The sequence below is a fragment of the Amphiura filiformis genome, chromosome 2 (assembly GCF_039555335.1).
Source record: "Amphiura filiformis chromosome 2, Afil_fr2py, whole genome shotgun sequence".
NCBI classification, from domain to species: Eukaryota; Metazoa; Echinodermata; class Ophiuroidea; order Amphilepidida; family Amphiuridae; genus Amphiura; species Amphiura filiformis.
Genome location: NC_092629.1, coordinates 21,411,246 through 21,432,195, shown reverse-complemented (window position 1 = coordinate 21,432,195; position 20,950 = coordinate 21,411,246). Strand labels below are relative to the sequence as shown.

Genomic DNA, 20,950 nt, shown 5'->3' with positions numbered 1-20,950 from the left:
GCTTTATTCTTTTTATTATTTGTCTGTACAAAGAATTTAACACAAAAATTTGATGTTTGATTCAACTTGTGAAAGTCAGCTCTGGAATAGTGCATGCTGGGATACTATGGCACATGGAAAAATCTATACAATGTAAGATGCAGTTTTTGATCAGAGTTTGCTAAGTATCCCACAACTCTTTGTATTTTAAAGTCTTTGCTGATGCATCAAGCAAATTATATACTCTTTCAGGAACAGATACCTTTGAGGAGATAAATATTAAGAAAAATTAAGTTTGATCTAACGTTGTTTTGTCATATGTTTTTGTCTACTTTATACTAAGGACACACACCCATAGAATTCCAGACTTGTTGTTTGTCAGTTCCTGGGCTAAAGAAATATTGTTCAGGAAATAGGATAGGAATGGGAGAGCATAATAAGTCATTGAATTTAACTTGGCACAAAGTTCATTCTGCAGGCTATTTCGGTGTAAGGTATATAATTTTTGTTGTGCGCTTACATTTCAAATTTTGATGTAGGCGGATCCTTGCAAAACCTGACCTTGGATTTAGATTGGTGTATATCTGTTTAGGAGCGAATGGGAAAGTCAGCTCTATTTTGTAACTGGCAATTAGTGCAGAAGTGTGATAGCACTAGATACACGTGATTCGATGCAGGGCGTATTTCTATTGGTTAGTTTCCCGCCTGTTATTGGCCTGGTATTGACGCTGTGATACGCAGGCGGCGGATGACATGATCGAGCCGGCAACTTGTGAAACCGCCCGGCCGTATGGCATTTTCCAATATAGTCGGTTAGTTTTGTGGCGTTCATTATCGAACCCCAACGGTTTTAGCTTGTATTTATATTATTTATCAACATAGGCCAATTTGTTTGTGATATTTCAAGCGTTTTAAAATTTCAAAATAATCCCATTCAATTACACGGTTGACGATGAAAATTTACTGAATTTAGAGAATGTAATGCGGCAACCACCTGGTGATACGCATGATTCAACTCGTTGGGATATATATAAGCAATACCAAGATTATTTTGCGCAACTTATTGGGTGATATCCTCAAATCAACTGATGCAGTTAAGATAAAAACGTAATAAAACATGCGTTTGTTAGTATTCTCTATGGTGTTGGCGATCTTCAGCATGGCAAATGCTAGTCCAGTTCCGAAGGGAAAGGTAAGAAGTATAGCTGAAAGACTGAAGCGAACTGAAATTAGTTTTTAAAACATTTTGTATTTAAGAAAAGAATCATTTTAAATACAAAGCCAAGAGAGACGTGACAGAGCGCGTGTGAAATTCACCGATTTCATATAGGCTTATTTTGAATATCGGCAGTCGGCACTAACCCAGCAAACACAAAAACGTTTTAAAAACGTTTTAAATAAGTTATATTTAGGCTTTTGGTTTAGGTAATAACGTTTTAATAACATTAAAATGTCGGGTTATATAAAGGTCATGATAACGTTTTAAAACGTTTTGTATGAAAACACACTACAACAATATTTTTAAATGTTTTCAAAAATGTTATTGAAAACTATTTTTGCAAAACATTTTTGCCAAATATTGTGACAATATTTAAATAACATTATGTTAAAATGTTTGAACCCAGCAAACACAGAAATGTTCTTAAAATGTTTTTTCAAAACCTTTTAATATCATTTAAATGTCGGGTTATATAAAGGTCATGAAAACATTTTTAAAACGTTATTGAAAATATTTTGGCCAAACATTTTTCGCAAAATATTTTTTCAACTCCCAAAATAACATTCTGTTTAGAATGTTTTGTATCAAGTTTTCAAGAATGTTTTTGGAATGTTATTAAAACGTTTTTATACCCTTTATATAACCCGACATTTAAACGTTTTCTGTAAAACATTTTGTTTGCTGAGCAGTAGATTATCAAAAATGTTTTTAAAGGTTATGAAAACGTTTTATACTCTTAATATACCCTTTATATAACCCGACATTTAAACGTTTTCTGACAACCTTTTATAACCTTTTGCGAATGATGTCGAAAACGTTTTGTGTTTGCTGGGAATCTGTAAAAATTGCTTACCCCAGCCAATTATTCGCCAAAACATCTCCTCCATTTGTGACTTAAAACCGTAATCCTAGGGTCGTATGCGACTTTAATTCAAATTTGATGCAGCCATATGTTCCCAACAAACATAGTGTTTTCAAAATGTAATAGGCTTAAACCATGTAATTTGCACAAACGCTTTCTATTCAAAATATAACTTAACTTTCCTATGATTGATAGTGCGAATTTTGAGAGATATTTTTAACTTCGCTTTTTATTTTTGTTTTCCTCATTATCGCCTGCTCAAATATAGTTTCAGGATCCATTCAACAAAAAAGAACTGCTAGAAGAAACGGTATCTCCTGAGATGTTTCAAGGAGATATGAAACTTACTTCAAAACAGCGCATTGAAATAGAGGAGGCAATGAAACTGCAATTGAACGGAATGGAGCTCAACAAAAGAAAAGCTTGGAAAATGTTACATTATCGGTGGCCACATGCTACGGTGTATTACAGCACATCAGATTTACCGGGTAAGTAATAAAGATGAATTACTCATCGGCAGAAATGGATAAAATTCATTGATCATGTACACTCTTATCCTCGCGGTATAAAAAATCTTAAACAATCTTAAACAGGAGTTGGTTACGTGGCCCTCTCTTCTAATAATTGGTTAAAGGCCTTAAACAATGCCAATGTTTACAACCTTTTAACCAATAAAATGCTCTAATGCCTTAAACAACTGCCTGTTTAAGACTTTAAACCAGTAGCTGTTCAAAAGGTTTTAAGGGGGTACTACACCCCTGCCCAATTTTAAGCTTATTTTTGCATTTTTCTCAACATTTATAGTGCATTGGGGACAAGTAAGAAAGGAAGGTTTTTAAAGGAAGGTTTTATTTCAAACTCTAATGGTGACCCGCAGGTCAAATTGCTAGAATTGTACATTAAACACACCTAAACAGACACAAGGCAATTTGCAGGCAGCAGCTAAATCAGCGCCAATATTGCAACATTGAAACAAACACCTATACAAACATCCAATCCAACCCAACCACATCCCCCAGTTAGGCAATGAGGATAAAGTGCCTTGCCCAAGGACACAACACGTTGGCACGAGCAAGGCTCGAACTCACAACCTACGCATTAGGAGTCGGGTGCCTTATCCACTCGGCCACACGTGCCACACGTACATAAGATATGTATATCATAAGAGCAAGGACTACAACTACTGCACTGGAAGTTTTATCTCAGCACAGACTGCCAGTCTGTGGAGTTACATTCAAAAATGAGGGAAAACCACTATTTGATCATTAAATCAATAACTACTTGCTTTGAGTTGCTGTATTTTCAGTACAGTAGTTGTAGTCCTTGCCCCTATAATATACATATCTTACTTGTCACCAATGTGCTATAATTTTTGAGAAAATTGCAAAAATAGGCACAAAATTGGCCAGGGGTGTAGTACCCCCTTAAACGTTTTTTGTTTAAAATGCGCTCGACCTAAACAATAATTGCTTAAAAATATGAGTGGGTCAATAGGAATGGGGCTTTCTTTCTTTCTTTTTTCTTTCTTTCTTTCTTTCTTTCTTTCTTTCTTTCTTTCTTTCTTTCTTTCTTTCTTTCTTTCTTTCTTTCTTTCTTTCTTTCTTTCTTTCTTTTTTTCTTTTTGTTTTCTTTTGTTTTGTTTTATCATGCTGAAACAAAAGTCATGATAGATTTCGAGTCATCAGAGCGTGGTCAACTGTGAGATTCGTTCAACAAATATAAATTTATGGACAAGCGTTAAAATGTTTCTTTTCTTTTTTTTAAAACCCGATATGTATCCGAGTAAAAAATTAAAATCTACTTAAATGTCCAATGTATGCTTTTCTCTATCGCATGCATTACGATACATTGCCAAGGTACAGTGCTTCGTCGGCTCACGGCTTCAACGAGGGTTTCAAGCCTAAATTACAAAACTCTGTACAGCCCAAGTTAGTTTTTTTCAATGCATCACGATCACGTCTACATTGTACATAGACATAATTATACCGTTGTATACACTGAACATCGCTATCTCGACATGTACACACATTATGCATTGACTGATACACGTACTGTAGTACGCCATTGCTTTATGTCATTTTAAACAATAATTGGTTAAATTACGCGACACGCGATGCTTTAACGGATCTTAATCTTTTCAGTTTAACCCTTGTGTTAACCTGTTAAACAAACTTGTTTAAAAGAAAATGTATGGATTTAAACAGATATTGATTAAAATCGTAAACTTTTTGTCGTAAACAGCAATCTTAACTTCTGGGATAAGAATGTAGGCATATCTAATATGCCGAGTAAGCCTAGTTTGAGTAGTAATATATGGGACTGTTGGGGAGTGGCGAACCTGGGTGTCGGGTGTGTTGTGGGGTCTGGATAAAGACGTGGGATGTGTGGGTCAATGATGGGGATGTCAGCGTTCGAAATAGGGCCGGTCAGCCGGCCATTGGCCTGTAACTTTTTGGCCTGGCCGGTAACTTTCCTGACTAGCGGTCGAGTTGCCGGCCAGGCTGGCCGGTAACTTTTTAAAGCTCAAAGTTTTAGTTTTTCATGATTCGTGAATAATGTATCGTATATCTGTCATTATTTATTAAATCAGTTACGAAGTTTCAACCCGAAACAATTCAGTCCCGGTCTTGCCAGAAACATTTCAACGGTTTAACCACCGCTTCTACCAGTCTAAGTTTTATTCTGTGCATTTTGAATTAGTACCAACGTATTTCGTCATAGTAACGAGATGCCCGTTTTGAACAGCCTGAGTTGGACGCTACAGTCTCTGACATCAGAAATATTGATCATAACTTAATTATGTAAGAAGTTAACGATGGAGGGGCTTACCTGAACTACATTTTGACATTTGACAGGGTGTGCCGATGGAACTCTGAAACTTCTACCAGTATTTATACGGATTTTTAAACCTAAAAAAATGGCTCATTCGACCGTTTTTGACCATCTTATTTCTCAAATCTGGACCCATGTTTGATCTTTTTTTTACCTAAAAATGGCTGATTAGACAGTTTTTGACCAAATTTTCTCAAATCAGGACCAATGTTTAGGGATTTTTTTCTCAAATCGGGACCCATGTTTAAAGATTTGTTTCAGTTGCCACTTTAGTTCAGACTCCCAAAACTTACAGCTGCATGGGACAAGTTCCCGGGAACTGGGGTAAAACTACCCGTACACTGTAAATTGGCCAGAACACATGGAACACGTTCATTAATGTAACGGTTTTTTAACACATGACACGTGTTCAACTTATTTAGAGAACACTAGTGTTAATGTAGAGAACACGGGTGTTATTACCTCAGAACACTAGTGTAACATGTTCTAATCCTTTAAACTCTGGTGTTCAAAATTACTATATTTGAACACCTCGGACACATGAAAGAAATGTAACGGTTTTTTAACACATGACACGTGTTCAAACATTGATTTTCAGAATGCTGGTGTTCAACCTTTATTTATACATTTTCAAAATCTTATTTCTCGACAATAAACAAATGCATGGTAGTATAAACAAGATAATGGCGGTGTTCCGAAGAATTCCGATGAAATCAGAGAGTTTTCACCTGAGGCAAGCCCAAGGCTCGAACCCTCGCCGATCGTATCTCCCGGCTGGCAGCGCAACGCATTTTAATGCGATTAAAATCGCTCGGCCATAGTCACCCTCTTGTATCTCTCCTATGCTTGTTCATCGCTGTCAACAGATATACGGGCTCCGAGTCGCTCCCAAAGTTGCCCTGAATTTCATTCTTCTCTAAATCCTCCGAATTTACTCTCACTATCATCCCATTTGTCTTGGAAAAGACAGTTTGTTATAGCATTTCCCGGAAGCGTTTCCACGTTGCATCGGCCATTGTTGTTGTTGTTGTTGTTACTTATATCCCTCCTTCAAAGGAGCACCGTGTATTTCTCGCTGACACGTCGCAGCTCTCCAACGCCTCTATCTGCTCATGCGTTCCATTTTTGAACACCAGTATTCAATATAATCATTCAGAACACTTGTGACACGTCTGATCAATACTATGTGTTCTACATTATACTAAAAGAACACTAATGTGCAAGGCTTATCATATTTTCAAATACACTAGTGTTCTAAAGAAAGAGACAATTATGAACACCTCGGACGCGTCTGAGAGGCGTCACATGTTCGGGAACATTTGCAGTGTAGTAGACACGTCCCTAAAGTACCTATTCAGAATTATAATTATACAGTTCATTTTAAATATGCATGACAAATAATTCCTTGGTTTAAGACATCACTACCCAGCAAACACAAAACGTTTTCGACATCATTCGCAAAAGGTTAGAATAGGTTATCAGAAAATGGTTAAAATGTGTCGGGTTATATAAAGGGTATAAAACCTTTTCATAACATTCATAAACATTTTTTGATAACTTGTTTGCAAAAAATATTTTCAATAACATTTTGAAACATTTTGAAAATACTGTAGTATGTTTTCATACTAAACATTTTAAATCGTTTTCATGAACTTTATATAACCCGACATTTAATGTAAAAAACGTTTTTACCAAAACCCAAAATATAACCTGTTTAAAACGTTTTAAAAACATTTTGTGTTAGTTGGATATTGAACTTGTGTAACTTGACGGAAATATGTTGATATGTGTCCCAGCATATAATTTCCCGTTACAAAGCTCTAAAAAGTTTTGGCCGGTAACTTTTCACCCGGGCCTGTAACTTTTCAGAGTTACAGGGCCGCCTGGCCTGTAACTTTTTGAGGCATATTTCGAACACTGGGGATGTGCTGGCCATATGTCAGGTACATGTATAAGAAATATGCAGTACTTAATGCCCGGACACAAATGCATCCGTCAGAGTGGTCAAACTTATCCCCCTCGTAGGCCTCTCATCAATATCAATATTAATATTTTGCATGTGACATATGTTCATAGGTCTTTTGACCATGCTGACGTCGAAACATAATTCTTATGGTATTTTCCCACTATCATCAAAACCAACATCAGTGGGCATTGAAGACCAGTGGATGCTGGTCGCAGGCCACCAACCTCCACAATGTAAGTCGTGAGAACTTGGTTATTAATAATACTTTCTCCATAAATTTTTTTATTATAGTTGAAGATCCTTATAATGCTAATGCGGTTCATGGGATATATAGTGCCATTAATCACTGGGAGGAACATACCTGTATCCGCTTTATAAAAGGCTTAAACACAGACTTCATTAATTTCAAAAAAGGAAACGGGTAAGTCAGTTGTCCGAAGTCTCCGCTATATAGAATATAAACTTGTTTTTACGGTCATCATAATAATGGGGTGTCGGAATGAACTCGAACTTGAAATTTTGCCAGCTCTAAAATATTTAACGCGGCTGTGTACTCTAAGCGTTGTTTCTTTCACAAAATGGGGCTTTTTTGATATGTATGTACTTTATAATGTTTTTTATTTTTTATAAATACAAGGAAAGAAAATCCAGATTTGTAAACTCTAATTGCATTATTTTATGGATTTTACTTCACCATTTTACTCGTATGTTTACAATTTGAAAGGAAAACAAATCCTTGTTGTACCCATAGACATACCACTAGTATAGGTTATTTGGTACAGATATTTTATGGAAGCTAAAGTGACATATGACAAAACAGAGGAGAAAATATGCAGTATTTGGTGTTTTTACACCGTGGACACGTGAGAAACGCACGTGTTGTTTGTTTACATCTCAGACCCCAATATCGATTAGGTGACGTCATCAGAAAAAGGTCTATAGGTTAATGAACGCGTATTACTTGTTGTATAGACCTTTTTCTGATGACGTCACCTAATCGATATTGGGATCTGAGATGTAAACAAACAACATGTGCGTTTCTCACGTGTCCACGATGTAAAAACACGAAATATTGCGTATTTCTCCTCTGTTTTGTCATATTTCACGTTAGCTTCCATAAAATCCGTATACTAGTTACCTTTGTTCCAGTTAGTTTTGATGCCATAAAATACAAAAGATACGGAAAAACCGCGATGCTATTTAAAATTCAATCTTTGTTTTGTTTCACAATTTTGTTTACTTTTTACACCGTGAAGAACTAAACGCGTACTGCGAGCTGGCAATTCCGCGCAGGACGCCTAGAGTGGCGCAAAGTTGATCGCGCGCGCCGGCGCGGTAATTGCGTTTGGGTGCTGATGACTCGAATACTGGACCCCAATATCATACATTATTATGTTTTCAGAATCTTGCTTCCTATACCTCTCCACACAATTTAAAACGTCAAAAAAATAGCATATTGGATCCATTTTGCATCCAATTTTAGCGCCACCTGGATCCCAATCCCCCGTGATTTTTAAAATCTTCGATTTTGCCGCCAATTTTAACATATTGTAAATAGACCGATCGTATGTGATCAAGAGAGAACACAAACGCACTGTATGAGACTATTCATTCACGAACTCGATTTTGTTTATTTTGCTGTCAAACCGGGAGAATTTGATTTTCTACGGACGACGCGGAAAGAGATGTTTAATTTCATGATTCTAGGCTTGAAAATCAACGTTGTGGTGTACTAAATGCATGTTTCAGCTGTTAAGAAATGAAGAAATTAGGGAGTGTTCATAAATACTTTGGTGGGGGGGCTGGAAAATTTTTTTTTTTCATGTCGAAATTTTTTTTAACCCCCCCTCTCTTCGCGAACTCAAAACTTTGTTGACCCCCCCCTCTTAATGGACCTAAAACTTTTTTGACCCCCCCCTCATATAGGTTCAAAACTATTTTGACCCCCCCCATCATAATGTACCATTCTACTACTAATTCAATTCTACTACCATTCAAATGACACTAATGATACTAAAATTTGTATTCAAGTGCAAATGAAATTGTACGCATGTCATTGTGGAAATGTTTTAAAGTAGTACGCTAAAATTTGATGTAAAAGTGGATTACATACGCGCGAAGCGCGCAAAAATTTGTACTTTGGGGGCTAAAATGGCCAAATATGAGCTTAATTTGGTCAGAAACACACATACAGGCGTCAACATTGGGGGGATGATTGAATGTGCCATCCCCCCCCCGGATCTACGCCTATGCTTACTGGGACTTTTTGTTGCGGCGAAGCGCGCAAAAACAAGACTATTTTAGCTCAAAATACAGGGGCGTAGCCAGTTTTCTTGGTATGGGGTGAATACAATTTTGGGGGCACAGACGTGATAAATAAATTGCAGTTGCAAATTATACATATACCGGTTTTGTGTTTTAGAGAGACTGCCATGTATTTGAGCTTCAAAAAAGGCTTTATTGGGACAAAACGCGTGCAAAAATTGTGTATTTCGCCCATGATAGGATGAAAATGCCTTTATTGTGACAATGTGCACACACAGCGTGCAAACATTTTGTATTTTACACTATTTTGGCCCATGATCGGGCTGAATTTATATGGAAAAGGGTCTCCTTGCTCCTTTTCTTTGCCCTCCAGATTTTCTCTTTCATTTTTGTCAGAGGGGCACTTTTCTCTTTCATTTTTGGTCAGGGGCCTTTCCGCCCCCTGTCTACACTACTGCCGAAATGGTGTGTTTTGCTATTGAATTGATGGGCCAGTTCGTGTGATCGCGAAGCGCAAAATTGTGCAATTTTACCCTATTTGGGCCAAAAGAAAGTTGCACATGGCAATTATTGCTTATTTTTTCTTCTTTAAGGATTTTTAGGGGATGTCCCCATGGAAAAAATTAGGGGGGAGGACGTGTACCCCGGTTCTCCAAGCTTCCTCCGCCTATAATTGTAATGCAACATGATTTAGTTGTATATATCAGTGACAATAAATGAATAATCTGTACTACTAGTACATGAAACATTATTGTAAAAATTGTCAACACTAAAGAAGAGCAAAGATATTGCAGCTTTTATTGATTTAAAGAGCTGACCAGAAAGAACTGACACAAACATCAAAATTAAGTTATAGATAACAATTTTTAACACTGGATCAAATGTACTTTTGTTCTGGTTTAACATGGGAAAATTTTTACCCCCCCCCCCCTCTATGTGCCGAAAAACTTTTAACCCCCCTGTTCATACACCCAAAACTTTTTAACCCCCCTATTCAGAACTCCTAAAAATTTTTGACCCCCCTACATATTTTCCAGCCCCCCACCAGAGTATTTCTGAACACTCCCTTAATGTGGTTTGTTGAAATATCCTTGGAAAGTACAAAAAACTAGTAAAAACCGGTGCTAAACCACTACGTAAAAGCTGCAGAATTCGGCAATCTCACAATACTCGGACATCAAAAATTATCAAATTTTCTGACCAAACCAGAGGATTTATACCTGCCAAGTGCCAAATATCACTTTTTGAACTAATTTGAGACTCTGCAAGGTGTGAATGATAGCGGTTTTTGAATAAATTTGGTATCGTTTAAGACTAGTTTGAGAAAAATGTGGTTAGTTCTGTGTTACAGATACTGTGTTTTGTGTCAAAATTTTCCTGTCAGAAATTGCGTTTTATGTCAAAACGTGTTAAGTCCATGCTATTTTTAAAACAAATTAATTCATAAAAAAAAAATCAAAAGTCTTAAGATAATAATTACGGGAATAATTTTGTTTTTATGGTGCAATATATGTCACATTCACTGTAATTTTATACAAATCTAACATTTTTTCATTGCCATAAAGAAAATTCCTGATTTTCTTCAAAGTGAATCATGTGGACTTAAAGGCCCATTCAGTGATTTGCTCATCCGGACGATCGTAAAAATCATCAAAATTCAGATTTTGGTACCTTTGTAATTGGCATAGATGTGCTAACATAGCCTGCTAGTGGTTCGGTCGAAAGCCGTGTATTTTAGACAAAATAAAGCATTTGCATGATTCTGGACTTTTGATACTGACAGTACAAAAAGTCCGACTCGAGATCGAAAGAAGCTCACTCTCCACCGTACCATGCACGTTGCGTATTGTTTCTACTACTTATTACATCAGTAGCTACTATTTTAAACAAAATACACAATTTTAACTGTTTTTCATATTTGAATTGACCGTTAGTTTGCCTCGGTGACCTTTAATTGCTTATTTTGTTTTCTAGTACAAAAATTAAGCGTCTGTTTTAAATCAATTTAGACTCTACTTCCCCGTGTTAGAAACACTGGACTAGGAAGTTTTTCCAGTCGATTGGTGGCGCACTGTACGAAAATCTCGATTTTCTCGAGTCGATCTGAGTTGAAGTAGAAAACCTTTCTAAAGCTTCTGTTTTTTGACTAATTTGTCGATGCATTCAGGGGAAAAGTGGTTTAATGAAATTCTGTAGACTTATTCTTTATTTCTAAGCAACTCTGACAAATTCCATTTTTTTTTATGTTCCTGTGAAATCACTGAAAGGGCCTTTAACACGGTTTGGACATAAGCTCTTCATATAGTGGCCGTAACTCAAGAACAACTAGACTTAGGGAAATATAAATGCAATTATTGGCTTCCTTGACTTATATATACGTATAAGTATACCGTTTTTCCTGCCATCCGACTCGCCTTAAACGAAAATGATACATTAATGATAATAACATTTCGCAGATGTTGGTCTAATGTCGGTCGAATTAATGGGTCTCAAGATATATCTATCGGTGACGGATGCACATATGTACGTATAGCTTTTCGCAGGGGCGTAGCCATGGAAGATGGGCTGGCCCTCCACCCGATTTTTTTACAGGGATAAATGGGAATGGCAAAGAAGAAAGTGTCATTAAAATGACCAAAATTCGTACAAAAAATTGACAAATGGGGACAAAAATTTGGCTTTACCCCACACTAAAATCATGGCCACGTCACTGGGTATTCGGCTATTCAGAATTCAGCATTTTCTTAAAAACTTGTTAAAACTGTCAATTACATCAACATGAGTACTACAATTATAGACGAATCCAACGAGCCAAGTCATGGTCAGGATTTGGATTTGAAATTTGAATCGTCTATAGAGGTGACCCGTTTCCTGTTCAGGCGCATGCATGATGTCACATTTCCTGGACATCGTTAATTACGGGATATAAACTACAGTGTTAAGACGTCTCAACTTTATACTATATAGGCCTACGTAGTTGTCTTCAAAACTGGTCAAACTTTTTTGGCGTATGAACAGATTGGCCATATCAGTTTTACAGAAACATCATGAAACATCATGAGGTCCTCGCCAATATTCATTTTAATAGAGAGGGTAGAAACTGAACGTTTAGGATAGCTGCCGACTCTTACCATAGAGTAAGTTCCTGGAGAGGGCTTAAATACTTAGCATAAGGCGCATTGATATCTAAATAGCGTATTGTCATTCAAACTTGCGCCCTGACTTATTACGGGCGGTAGTCATGTTATGCAGACGGGGCCTGCATCCATTCCAAATTGATCATTGAATACGTATAATCAGCTTTCTGTGTGAACTATAAGCTGGTATACACCAGGCACATTATATTCATCCTTGCTGATCAATAACTTGATAATTTTGGATTATTCTGAAATAATACATTTTGGTAATTGGACTTTTCTTTCTCATTTGATACCCTGTTCGTGATCATTGAGCAAGAATTGACCAAGATATGCGCCTCCAAACTCTCAAACCCCAAAATGAAAAGTTGCAATTTTAGCGATTCAATTGTGCCTGTTACACTGCTTCACTGTGTGCTTTATTGATTGGCCCGTGGTGCTTGTGTGCAATACAGCGATGCGTTCCCATTGAAAATCGTTGAAAATGCAACTTTTGATTTTGGGGTTTGAGGCTTTGGAGGCGCATATCTTGGTCAATTCTTGTTCGTTATTCACGAACAGGGTGTCAAATGAGAAAGCAAAGTCCAATTAACAAAATGTATATTTCAGAATAATCCAAAATTATCAAGGTATTGAACAGAAATGATGAATATAACTGACGAGTTTCTTTTTGTGCCTGGTGTATTTCGTATACCGTTTCGTTATTTAAAAAAGGCCTAATACGGTATTAAATATATCAAGTGTACACACTTTGAGATTTCCATGCCTTTTTATGGTCTGAAGTGCGGAGCTCCAGCGAATGAAACTACAGCTAAAAGCTAGTTGGTGATACAACGATGGTCGCACCCGGCTGCATCACAGAATCCTATCCCAATAATATGGAATTTTATCAAATACATTTGAAGCGAACAATGCTCGTCTGCATTTGAAAGACATGTTAATTCACAAAGATATATAATTGAGTGTGCGCAGTGTCATCTAGTTATGTCAAAGGAACAATGGATCTTCAACTGTTCAAGGACATTGGTTTTAGTGACAAGCAATATAATTATGCGTATCTCAGCAATTTTCGTGATTCTTACATTAGTTTTTATGAATAGAATACAATATCGGATACAATAGTTGATTCAGTAATCAGTAGAACTCTATTTCGGGTAAATATAAACATCGTCACGTTGCTAATTTACACTTCTTCTTTTTCATTATTTAATCGTTATTTTTTAAACTTTGGAAAACCTCGACCGAGGTTTTTAATGGCCGATCTGTTCATACGCTCAAAAAGTTTGACCAGTTTTTAAGACAACTACGTCTATAAAGTTGAGGCGGCTTAACACCATAATGTCTCGTAATTAGCGATGTCCAAGAAATATGACACCGTGCGTGCGCCTGAACAGGAAACTGTACTACAAAAAACTTGGACTCAACGAGTTTCAACATACAATATAATGATGATGATGATGATGATGATGATGATGATGATGATGATGATGATGGTGATGATGATGATGACGATAATGACGACGACGATGTAGATGACGATGATAATGAAGTTGATGACAAAGAAGATGACGATGATGACGACGAAGATGATGATAAGATGATGATGACGACGATGATGATGATTATGATGATGATGACGACGATGATGATAATGATGTTGATGACAAAAGATGACAATGACGAAATTAATAATAATGATGATGATGATGATGATGATGAAGATGACGATGATGGTGTCGAAGATGATGATGACGGTGATAATGATTACGATGACAGAAGATGACGATGATGATGACGACGATGATGATGATGATGATGATGATGATGATGATGATGATGATGATAATGATGGTGATGATGGTGATGATGATGATGATGATGATGATGATGATGATGATGATGATGATGATGATGATGATGATGATGATGATGAAGATGATGATGATGATGATGATGGTGATGACGACGACGACGATGATGATGGTGATGTTGTTGTTATAATTCTAGTTTAGTATAATAGTTCACGAGATTGGTCACGCACTTGGATTTCACCATGAGCAAAGCAGGCCGGACCGTGATGATTACGTGAAAGTTCATAATGAGAATATTTCACCAGGAATGGAATACAATTTCAATAAATACGACTGGTTCCACATCGTTACCCATGAAATACCGTATGATTACAATTCAGTGATGCACTACGGTCCTTACGTAAGAACACCTATAATATTACTGATTTCGTTACTTTTATATGGTTAATGACATTGGTACATTCAAAGTTTATATTTTCAGCACATTAGAAAATACGTTTGTGGCTAAGCTGGTAAAATGGTAGACTATGCCATAGTCGAATTAAAAAAATGTTATTACTAATCATGATGAACGCATTCCGTTGAACTCAAAATTATACTGATGTTTATTAAAATTAAAGTGTTCAATAGTAAAATAGTCATAAAGAATTTATATGATTAGATGATTAATGACAATAAAAGTTATTGAATGCAACATATCTTGCATAATTATAATAGCTCACTACAATACTGAACAATTCTGATTTTGGAATCTACCAGTTTATTGATCGCAAAAGCCCGAATAAAAAATGGAAGCTAACAAACAGAGGGAGTACGGTGACTGAAAATATCAGATGTAAAAATCTATCAATTGCACACAAATTAATACAAATCAGCGTTTTATGCTTACTAATAGCCAAAGTAAGCAACATGGGCAAGTGGACTACGGAGAAGTCTAGTAAAATTGGGAAAACGATGCAGCACACATGTCAAAGTCATTTTTATATTCGGCCTATACACTATCATAATATCCACAAACCGTATGAGTCAGTATACACACACGTCATTACACATTAAATAACAAGAAGTACATACAACAAAGCTGCTAATGTAGTTTTACCGTTATGTGTAATCCCGTTGCGTATGCGTATTACTTTTCCACTCTACGGTGCACGCGGTAACATCTTAACAAGCTTAAAATTGTTCCTATTTTCTTCCTTTTTAATTTCAGGCTTTCGCCATAAACCCCCTAATCCCAACAATTACGCCGATACCCGACTCTCCACGTTACCATGAACATTTCTTTCAGATGGAGGATAGATTTAATGGCCTTTCATTTGCGGATGTTAAACTTGCAAACAATATTTACTCGTGTGGTGAATTTGGCGGTAACAGTTACATTTTATAACTATAAATGGATTAAAAGCCGGAATAAAAAGGGTTGGCACTAGGCAGTGACTAATAAAATGTAGGCCTATAAGGCTAGTAGTTGTCAACCTGCATCGCTTTACATTTGTTTATCATAATGTGGCAATGGTTACGGTTTGGAATTGTTATGTAAATTGGGCTTAAAGAGAAACTTATAATTTGTCACAAGGTCATATCTTAAAATCATGTCCATAAAAATGAACCAAAATTACACACAGGATTACTTCGATACTTTACTCTTAACACATTGTCGGTAGCAAAGCAATAGTTCAATTGACACAACAGCAAAATGAACTGACACGGTACAGCTTCCTGGACCATATTCACAGGCGAATAATTGGCACACACCAAAAGAATTATGTGAGAATGCATACAAGATCCTTACAGAGGTGATAATTTCTAAAGAGTTAAAGTGGAATAGCGTGGAACGGACTGCTTCCTGCTTTTCACACACTTTCTTCAAGAGACATGTCTTGTGCCACACTACTCTACGTACTCACAGATTTCCTGTGCTGGGTGCCAATTATTGGGCTGCGAATGTGGTCCAGGAAGCTGTTCCATGTCAGTGCATTCTGCGATTGTGTCACTTGGACAATTGTTTGGTTACTGACCAGTGTTTAGAGTAGAAGTGTTTAGAGTAGAGTATTGAAAGTGAGCAACTTTGGTTCATTTTTATGGATAAGATTTTAAGATATGACCTTGGTTTTTTTAACGTTTAGGCCTACCTGCTAGGTAATATGTAATGTCTTTATCTTCATCGGTTTATTAAACTGATTAGGACCATTAGTATGTCCAAAACATAATCGACCAAACTCTTGTTTTACCCAGTTGTGTAAGTTCATACGTGCAGGTAGTAATCAATTTTACCGTTCTTTAATTTCTCCCATCTAGACGACTGTGATGAAGTCTCCATTAAATGTCAACACGGTGGGTACTTAGGACCCCGATGCACATGTGTATGCCCACCGGGACATTCTGGTACGATGTGCGAGGTTTAACAGGTGAGTATACCCCCTGTTGGTAACTTTTTGTGGTAATGCTGATATCCAACCAAATTCATTATCGAGTGATTGATATTTTGTGTACATGGGACGTGCAACAAAATGTGTCCATGGTATGGTTAATGTTGGCAAGGAAACAATATTAAGTGTCGGCAATCAAAAGGGTAGCATTATAAAATCATGGTTCTGGCACACCGATTGTGGCACGCACCTTTTCACATCACGAAATGACATCACGAAAATGGTACAAAAGGGTTCAAATTATGTGCAGAAGCTCCTATACCGCTTAATTGTTGACACAGCGTCTCCGCTTCTATCGTTATGGCTATTTAGCTGGAGTGGCTTAGCCTGCAGTGGGCTTCTTCAAGCAGCCATATATAAAACCGGCTTCCCCACCAAATTCCTCATTTGTAAAATGACAAATAATGAATGATAAATATGTAGTATGACAAATATTTTAATGCAAGACAAATTAAATGACTAGTTTTTAATTCATAATTCATGATGCACTACAAATGGTTAGTGCATGACAAATTGATGATGGATTATGAAGTCATTTAATTTCATTTAATTTGTCATGTAGCCTACTAAAATATTTGTCATAGCCTATTATATATTTGTCATTCATTAATTTGTCATTTTACAGATTATTCATTAATTCGTCATTACAAAACGAATATTTATATAAGTCGTGAAAATATTTGTAATAATGAAAATTAATTTGAAATGCTATAAATTGTTTTCTTGACATCCCAAGCACATTTCAACAGTTTTATCTTGAATGATAAATATTTCAATATGCAATAAAGAATTTTTAATTTGTTAAATTCTTCCCAGTGTAGTGTTGGCGTAGCTGTGCAGGACTGCCGGAAGACTTCCCCTTCCCTTGACTTGGAGTTACCAAACACGCAACACAACCAACTACACCAGAATTGAAATGAAACTGTTTTTCAAAAGTAACCGATCAGGTAAACATGGTAAAGGGCGTGGATTTACAGCACGCAAAACCCTTAGCCATGTTAGCTGAAACCGCCAATGGAAGCAGATTTAGTTTCATTTCACAATTATGGGATAACAATACTACCCCTCCACGGCAAAAGGGCGCCTAACTAACATTTTTGGAGAAATGTGGTTTTCACCTCAGGAAGCTCAACGGATGCTTTATCTAAACCTATTAAAACATAAAACACTTCTATTCTTACCCGTTAACACTAATAAATACCCAAATTAGGATGGGTTACCTTGTACACGTCTATGCAGGCTGAGCACCGTTTTAATCAATTATCTCAAAAAATTCAATATGTCAGTTAGGCCCTTTTGTCGTGGAGGTAAGTGTACATCACACCGTTTTTTTATAGCGTAAAATGACTGGGTGAATAGGGCCATTCTATTTAAATTTCACACTCCCCCTGTGGAATATTTTTGGAAATATCATCCACTGGGGGAGTATGAATTTCAAATGGAATTAGCACAATAACCGACTCTATTTGACTCTACCTCTGTGGAAGATTCAGGTTAAATCTTTCTCATGGGGTGTATGAAATGTAAAGGGAGCTGTATAACCCGGGGGTCACTCACTACTTGACTTGCTATACACCCGTGTCCAAGAAAAACGTCTAAAAGGGTATGTTTTTCACCACACAGCGGCGTCGACGTCTTTTTGAAAAAGGGGTAATTTTTCAGAAGGCATCGCCATTTAGGGGTCCTTTTTCAGCCAAATCCTTAGACGTTTAGGGTTAGTAATATTATTGTTTGAGTGAGTTTGCACTAAAAATCACCATTTTTTAATTGATTCTTGTTACTTTTGTGCATGTTTTCTTCAGTAATATGTCTGCAACATCAAAAAGACACCTTGGGTATCAAATTAGCTCATTTCCCTGTTTACCCCACTTCGGGTAGGGACCTATATATATACAGGTATTTCCAAGTTGACGCCATTTAGGGTATGGTTTTTGCATGTGCTGCGCCATTTAGGGTAGGATTTTGCATGTGTTTCGGAATTAAGGGGTGCAATTTGGTTATGTGATAATTCGCCATTAAGGGTGCATTTCAGAGGTGTTTGGACGCGGGTGGGAAGCACTTTTGTGTGAGAGTGACCCCCGGGCTGTATAATCTGTTCATTCGATTTGAAATTCATTCTCTCCCTGTATAAGATATTTCCAAAATCTTCTACAGGGGAAGCGTAGATTTCAAATGGAATAGCCCATAGTTTTCATATTTTGCACCTCACTTTGAACATCGGATAAAAGGAAATTTGTAATTTCATCAAAAAAGTTTCACATGGGGTAAGATTACTGAGATCTATTTAATTTTCAACACAAATACTCATTTAAATACTCGCGCGCTCCACGCGTGAAATTGTTTTATGAATGGGGGGAGGGGGGGGGGGGGCATTGTGTATCCTTGGCCCCGGGCGCGACTACCTCTAGCTACGCCACTGATGTATGTGTGTATCAAAAAAGATAATCATGGAAATGGGGTTGCTATGGAAACTGACCAACCTATGACTTCTGCATCTAGCCTGAAAGTATGGTACCAGTTCGTATAAATAATATTAATTGCTATAAAAACATGTGTATATTGCAAACGCTAAAATAATAAAGCACTTAACGACCTTTATGCATTCAAGCTTCGAAATTATACTAATAAAATATTATCATGCATGATAAAAGAATATGGCGTGTGAATTTTGTTAAGGTCGTTTATTGTGTTCCAGGAAAAAGGGAAACACCGGGGGAAACACAGTAATATTGCAGGTTATTCCATTTAAAATCCATAATACCCTTGTAGAAGACAACCCCCCCCGTGGAGTTGTATGAATTTCAAATGGAATGAACATATTAGCAGCTCCATATTTAAAACCTGCCTAAAAGGGCGTTTACAATTCAAATGGAGCTACCTAATGAGTTCATTTCATTTGAAATTCATACTCCCCCAAGGGAAGATATTTCCTAAATCTTCCAAAATCTTCCACAGGGGTAGTGTGGGTTTCAAAAGGAACTAAATAGCCCAATAATATAGGGGGCTATCATTTTCGTCGGAAGGGGTCCCAAATTTTCCAAAAGTCGGCTCAATAAAATTGCAACCCCCTCCCCCCCATTTCGGCAACACAAGTTTTATGACCCCCCTACCACCACCACCACCCTAAACAGGCAAAAATTGTATTAAAATCAGTTTTTTTGAATAAAATAAACACACTACACTGAAAAAAATAAAGGTGTCATTTTACACCACTAGAGGTGTCGCATATGGGTCCCCACATGAGCATGCTATGGTGTCATTTTGACAACTATGTGGTGTAATCTTGACACCTTAAGAGTGTCATTTTGACAATTATGTGGTGTAATCTTGACACCTTAATGGTGTCATGATTGACACCTTTAGGGTGTCAATTTAAATTGACACCATTGGGGTCTCGTCTCAGGACCCATTTTGAAAGGTGTCAAAATGACGCTTTCCAAGGGTTGAGAGACCAAGTAAAAGTGTCACGTTGGTTGATATGTGAAATCACACATTGTCAGGTATACTGTAGGGTTGTAGATACCACACTCAACTGTATGATGCTGAAAAAATCAGACAAGAACAGAGTGATTAGACAATAACAGACTGCATGCTACTGTTGCTACATGGACCGTCGTGACTCAAGAGTCGTATGCCTACATGAACATTACATGTAGAATAAGCTTACTGGGCATAGGCCTACGTGCAATTGATGGGGACTAAAAGTATACTATAACGCCGTAGTTTACACGTTTTCATGAATTTATACGAATACTGTATAATCTATAATATCCATATTTGTCATTGTACCTTTTTTATTATACCAAAAACATGAAATTAATGATAATACTCACATTTTAGACGGAACTCTCGATTTCACACGACCACTTCGCTGCGCAGACGATCAGTGCTATAAAATCAAAATACGCATGCGCACAGCACGGCAAGCTCAAATTAACACTCAAAGGTGTCAAGCTTGTTGACACTGAAGAAGAGTATGTAGTAGAAGCACACTCCCTTGGGGTGTAGTGACATACTCCCTTGGAGTGTAATTGACATGTTCTACTACTGGAGCAATTCGGAGTGTTAAATGACACCCTTGAATACACTGCTGGCGTGTCAATTAACAACACACTGGTGTCAATGCATTTTGGTACTATTATCAAAACACTTTAAAGGTGTCAAATAACACCTCCAATCTTATGCGGTACTCAATTTCAGCATTTCATGGTGTCATTTTCAGTAGCTAAGTGTGTCAAGAAAAAATATACACGTGAAAAGTGTCATTTTACACCCCTATATTTTTTCAGTGTAGGCCTATCTGTGGTCATCTTGTAACACCCTAAATTTTGGTCATCAAAAATAGTATGATCCCCTACTACTCATGCTCCCTCAAATTAAGGATAATTTGCATCACATTTAAGCCCAATGGGACCCAATTTAACATTTGACCTCATTTGAGCATCACTGA

General features: G+C 37.0%; 1 protein-coding gene across 2 annotated transcripts; it reads left to right on the top strand.

The window, feature by feature from the left end:
• Positions 1–1,026: 1,026 nt before the first annotated feature.
• On the top strand, positions 1,027–19,142 carry LOC140145991 (protein SpAN-like). Of its 2 annotated transcripts, none has more exons than XM_072167729.1 (8): positions 1,027–1,171; positions 2,329–2,548; positions 7,150–7,279; positions 11,580–11,646; positions 14,268–14,471; positions 15,282–15,438; positions 16,370–16,479; positions 17,322–19,142. In XM_072167729.1, exons 1-7 carry the CDS (start codon positions 1,097–1,099, stop codon positions 16,474–16,476), a joined length of 960 nt encoding a protein of 319 aa, XP_072023830.1. In that variant the 5' UTR covers positions 1,027–1,096; the 3' UTR covers positions 16,477–16,479; positions 17,322–19,142. The 2 variants fall into 2 exon arrangements, with proteins under 2 accessions (XP_072023830.1, XP_072023829.1); XM_072167728.1 differs by having other exon boundaries at positions 1,028–1,171; positions 17,317–19,142.
• The last annotated feature ends 1,808 nt before the right edge of the window (positions 19,143–20,950 follow it).

Excerpts from the sequence above, each read along its gene's own strand:
- LOC140145991 (XM_072167729.1), top strand. The coding sequence starts at position 1,097 with ATGCGTTTGTTAGTATTCTCTATGGTGTTGGCGATCTTCAGCATGGCA. Across the intron at positions 1,172-2,328 it reads GTCCAGTTCCGAAGGGAAAG|TTTCAGGATCCATTCAACAA; the intron begins GTAAGAAGTATA and ends GCTCAAATATAG. Across the intron at positions 14,472-15,281 it reads TGATGCACTACGGTCCTTAC|GCTTTCGCCATAAACCCCCT; the intron begins GTAAGAACACCT and ends TTTTAATTTCAG.